This window comes from Vigna angularis, chromosome 3, assembly GCF_016808095.1.
Source record: "Vigna angularis cultivar LongXiaoDou No.4 chromosome 3, ASM1680809v1, whole genome shotgun sequence".
Taxonomy (NCBI): Eukaryota; Viridiplantae; Streptophyta; class Magnoliopsida; order Fabales; family Fabaceae; genus Vigna; species Vigna angularis.
In genome coordinates this window covers 16,702,731-16,708,467 of record NC_068972.1, presented here as the reverse complement: position 1 = coordinate 16,708,467, position 5,737 = coordinate 16,702,731, and the positions used below count along the sequence as shown (strand labels likewise).

Sequence of the window (5,737 nt, the reverse complement as noted above, 5' to 3'; positions counted from 1 at the left end):
CACCTTTTATATTTTTTTCTTTCATAAACCTCAACTGTTATATATCTTTATCTATCTGTATGCTGATGTGCTTTGCCATCATCAACACTTGCAGTGTTAGTGTGTTTTGCGTCTTAGCAGAATCAATGCAGTCTTCCTATGATTCAAAAGGAAACAAATGTCCCCACCATTCTACTGCTAATGCAAGAACGATTATACTTATAGGATGAGGAAGAAGAGTGGAAGATGGAGGGAGGGAGAGAAGATGAGGGTGAAAATGCAAGGAAGGAAACATTGACTCAATCAGTGTCAGAAACAAAAAATGACGTGTTACACCACCGTTAACCACATCAGTTTTAACGCTATTAGTTTTGGAGGACCAAAAATTAAGGTTTTCTAAAAGAAGAGGACTAAAATGTACCTTACTTTGAAAGAGGTACTAAGAACAAAGATAATTTAGGGACTAAAAACATATTTAACCCAAAAAATAATAATTAAAATGCTAAAATTAAAAGGACAAAAAATATATAATTATATATAGTTGTAAATATAATTATAGATAAAATAAATTTTAGTTATTAAAATAAAATATATTATAAATAATATTGTGTAAATATTTTTTTATAATAAATAATTATTTAAATTTGAAAATAGTAAAAGTAAATAATTTTTTATTTATAGTGAATAATTATTTGAATTAAAAAAATATTTGATAAGATTAGAAAATAAAATATATTATTATGAATAATTATTTAAATTAAATAAATAATTATTAAAAAAGTAAAATGGAAAAATAGAAAAACAAAATAAAGCATCATTAGTTTACTTTGATTATTATTATTTTTATTAGGGTGTTAGGAAACAGGATTAGAGAGACAGTCCTGACAACACAAATAAAGTACAGACAAGGAGACGTTAGGACACGTGAATCCAGTGTGATTACCACGTGAATTTCACCTTCTCTCTAAATTAAAATAATTGAGTAATAATAAATATACAATTTTATTTATATATATTTATTAAACTTTTTTTAGCGCATCATATATTTTATAAATTTATTATGTTTTCATCTATCAATTATTAATTACTGTTTTAGATCTACATAAATAATCTTTTAATATATATATATATATACACTTTTTTTTTCTAATGTTTTATTTTATTATTTTGTGAATATGTTATTCTTAAATAAAAAAGAGAGATAAGTGTCAACTTCATTACAGTAATGTCTATTAAATCATCAGTGGATATAGGTATTATTTTATTAGAAACAAATATAAGATATGAGAATGTTTATTTAAAAATAAATAAAATGTGAGTGTGATATATTATTAAAAACTTAAGGAACATGTATCTTTGTATTTTATATTTAAAATGTTAAATATGCTTTTGTTATTAAATTATCACGTTATTTTAGTTTTTTTTATGAAATTTTGGTTCATTTTTATTTCTCTTCTTTTATAAAATCATGTATTTAGTTTTTCATAACTGACGACATTAGCTTTTTTTAGGTAACTAATAGTATGTCATATCATTTTTTCATTTTTGAACCATGTCAACCCTCTTTGCTCTATTTACATATGAGGTTTTTCTCCCTTTGTCATCCAACTTCCATGGAGACCTTACAATTAGTGTTCCTACCAGCAACAACTCCCATTGGGTTTCTTAATCATCTTTTTCTTCACGCTAAACGAAGGTTGTTGCCGCTCGTAGAAACGCCAATAATAAGGCCTTTATGGGAGCTAAGTGGGTGGTTCGGTAAAGAGTGACTATTTGAGTGAGTAACTGACCTGTGAACGAGAAAAAGAGAGAAGTATCTTGCGTGAATAAAGCATGGAAGATTGACACGTTTCGAAAAAGAAAAAGATAACATGACACACCTTTAAAATACTAAGATTTTTGTAAAGAAGAACTAAATCTTGGACTTTCTAAATGGAAAGATATAAAAATCGAATAAAATTTCATATACAAATATAAAAACCAAAATTGAATGATAATTTAAAAATAAAAACATATTTAATTCTTATTTAGAAAGTGATCAATCTGAGTATATTCTTAAAACTAAAAAGAGATTAAGTATTCTTAATATAGATATAATATGAGACCATCGATATAAAATTATCTTATCAGCTCTAAAAGTAGTAGTTATTTGTACGTGAAATGAGAAAAAAGTCACCTGATAAGCAATAATCAAATTGGAAAACACTGATGACACATAAAAAGGAAAAACAAAAAATAAATAAGTATTTAGTCTTTAATTTTAAAGTAAAATTGAGATTTACTTTTGTTTAAATTTGATATATTTTAATTTTTAAATTTAAAATTATAAAATAATTTTTTAAATTTAATTATATTAAATATTTATATAGTCTTTGACACATTCTCGCTTTTCTTCGATATTAATTTATAAAAAAATTCACATATTAAATTCCAATAACTTTCAGCTACTTGCCGCCCAAACAAATTGGCAATGGTACACCTCATCCCCTTCACCACAAATATTTTTCAACCCAATTAATTGCTGTAACATATGACAGACAGGATAACTATAAGTTTGTGGACAAGATGTGACAGCAGTTGAATTTCACATTGCTAACCTTAATAATAAGAAGGACCACTATACATTCATTTCACAATTAATCTTAGTCATATCTTGCTTTTCATCACTGCCACTCTTTCTTCTTTTACTTCACAATTCTAAAAGAAAGAAATTAAGTATTCTTGCAGTGCTAAAAATTGTTATTAGCCAAGATATTATAATTTATGTCTGATTCCACCCGACCAGGGGATGAGTTCAAGCTCCTATTATCTAGCTTCCTTGTAACTTCATGCTTTGGATTTTCTTCGCTTTTTATATTCATGCACTTTTCTGTTTCTTTCTTTTTCTCTTCCTTCTTTTTCGTTTATAGCAAAAGTGTGTGATTCTGTTCCAGTTATGGTAAAGGTTCCCTTGAACTGATATGAGAAAATGGTCGCAAAAAGATTCATCGTCTCCCTCGTCTGAAAATTCAATAAAAGCAATTGATGAAGGTGTCTTCAATGCAAAAAGTGCAAGGTTGAGTTCACCCTACTCCTCATGTACTTTCCAGTTCAAAGGGATTCTGCTGTGAACAATTTACAACCAAATTTTGAACAAAGTTCTTGTCTTCGTCTTCCTTTAAAACGAGTACACATGATTAAAAGAGCTGAATTTTCAAAGGCTGCTTCTAGCAGCAAAGGTTCTGAGCATTCCTCAGTGATAAATTCGTGTAATGGATCAGTCGAAAGCCAAAACCCTTTGAGTTCTGATGCATCAAACCTTGTTCCTGATGAGCAATCTCCAGCTGTTGGTCATAACAGTGGTCTTGGTGTTCGCGGATCTCGGGGTCTGCATCGTAACCAAAAATCAAGCTCAGTAGGTTTTGAAGGAAAGGGAAAAGCTGAAACAAAGTACAGTGATGAAGCCTTGTTAGAATCTTCTTCCGTATGCTCTCTTGGAGCCTCAAACAACAGAAACGTCTGTGGTAGGAAACATGATGACATCGATGACTCGGTGCAGAACTATGAAGAAGCAGAAGATGTAGTGAAGGAAAAGCCTGCTCGGGAAGGCACAGGAGTGAAGAGAAGTAGGAATGCAGAAGCTCATAATTTGTGTGAAAGGGTGAGGGACATACATTTGGGTGATGACAAGAAACAGTTTAAGAAATTATTAGATTCTTTATTAACATGTTACTGTTGTTGATGTTTGCAGAAACGAAGAGATAAGATAAACAAGAGGATGCATATATTGAGGGAGCTCATACCCAACTGCAACAAGGTTTGGACTTTGGATACATACAATTGCCCCCTCTCATTTTCTGAAAATTGTGCTTGTTTTTTAATTCCATATACATTGTTGTGTCCATTTTGTATCTCAGACGGATAAAGCTTCAATGCTTGATGATGCCATTGAATATCTTAAGACCCTCAAGCTTCAGTTACAGGTACCTTTTAAGTCTTTTACGTTAAATAGACAGTCATTTTTACATGGATGTTTTAAGCTTAGTTTTGGGATGCAGATTATGAAAATGGGTGGCGGATTTTGCATGCCTTTTATGATGTTACCTGGTCATGGTATGATGAACGCACCCCATTTGCAGCAGTTAATGGGAGTTGAAATGGGGTTAAGGTCAGGCACAACCATCCCTTGCAATCTGCCTCAGTTCGCTACGACACCTTTGCCTGCAATCACTGACAACAGAGTTCATATGTTCCGTTTCCCAAACCAAGTTCCGACCATGCCCATTTCTCATGCATCGTTCATTCCAATGGTTGGAAATCCTCGTATTCCAACTGGCACAGCTACCAACAGGGCTGAAAACCCTTCCCACCAGTTAACTACTCTATTGGCCTCACTCTCCAAGAACTCATATCTTAATGGACAAACTGAACTTGCAACAAAACAACCATCGAATCAGGTTTTCCCTCACCAGTAGCCATTAATTTGTACTAACCATGACCATGTCGATTCACATAAATATGGTGGGATCGGGGTAACTTTCAGCAACTGCACTCTGACTTTAACAGTTGGATAATTTATTGCTTTGAAGCACACTGATGGAAATGGCCATTGGAAGCGTCTATATTAAAGTATCGTTCTTAGTTATCATCCGATATTATTTTGTGAGAATCATTGAAATTAATTAAGTTGTAGAATAGCAACCATTGCCTGGTGCTTCATTCACCAACACCAGCATGCTAAGGATGAACGAAAGCTCAAGTACAAACCGGATTCTATATTTATAAACAGGAAAAAAACATGTTATTTATAAGCTTGAGAGAGCATGATGATTAAAAAACTTACATAGGACAAACAGTTATCCATGATTTTTGTTCTGTGGCAATGTTTAAACGACAATGCACTGGTGTGGAATGAGCAATATTACCAACAAAAACAATGTTAGGTAGTTCGGAAAAATAAAAGGTAGAATATTGGTTTGGCTGTGACAATGAGTAAATCGTAAATAATCCAACTCGGAATCGTGTATGCTCTTTTGGGTCGTGCTCAGTAAATTGGGCTCCTAGGCATGTCAGTTTTGGCTGTTGCTTCCTGTATCAATCAAATTTCTTCCTACATCTCAGTTCGAATTTTATTTCTCAGAATGCATTAAATTACTTCCAGAAATATTTTTTCAAAAGACACACCCAATCTTATTCTGAAAAAATAAATAAATAACCAAAAGCTTTGATGGAACCAAAATCATGCTTACCATAAAATAATTCAGTTATTAATGATTTTTGTGCATAATTTAAAACGAAAGGAATATATAGGACAATCTTTATTATTATTTTTTGTTATAACTTTAACAGTTCTTATAAATAATGATTAATAGTTTATTTAAATAAACTTTATTAAAGATGTATCAATACATTGTGCCAGTGTATTTTTAAAATAATCTATTATTAATTGTTTTTATACAACAAAATTTATTTGAATGATACTACTTCTATTTATACAACAAAATCGTGTCAATATGCGGTCACGATTTCGACTCAATTTATTTGAATGATACTACTTTTTCATTATAAAGTCACCTCAACTACTTATCCTGGATGGAATGTTTTTTAAAAGCTACACCATATTTGTAATTTCCAATTAGAATTGTACTGTAAAAAAAACCTAATATTATGTAGTGACCTTAAATAAATAATTGTAGCTAGAACTGTACTTTAATTTAATATATTATCCATCCAAGTTATTTGCAAAATGTTATTATCACCTTAACCGTTTTTATTTAGT

The 5,737-nt window shown here is 30.9% G+C and overlaps 1 protein-coding gene across 1 annotated transcript; it reads left to right on the top strand.

Annotated features, from left to right (window-relative positions):
* The first annotated feature begins 2,637 nt into the window (after positions 1 to 2,637).
* Positions 2,638 to 5,044, top strand: LOC108325538 (transcription factor PHYTOCHROME INTERACTING FACTOR-LIKE 15). Its single transcript, XM_017558627.2, has 4 exons — positions 2,638 to 3,619; positions 3,710 to 3,775; positions 3,876 to 3,941; positions 4,017 to 5,044. Exons 1-4 carry the CDS (start codon positions 3,056 to 3,058, stop codon positions 4,431 to 4,433), a joined length of 1,113 nt encoding a protein of 370 aa, XP_017414116.1. The 5' UTR covers positions 2,638 to 3,055; the 3' UTR covers positions 4,434 to 5,044.
* The last annotated feature ends 693 nt before the right edge of the window (positions 5,045 to 5,737 follow it).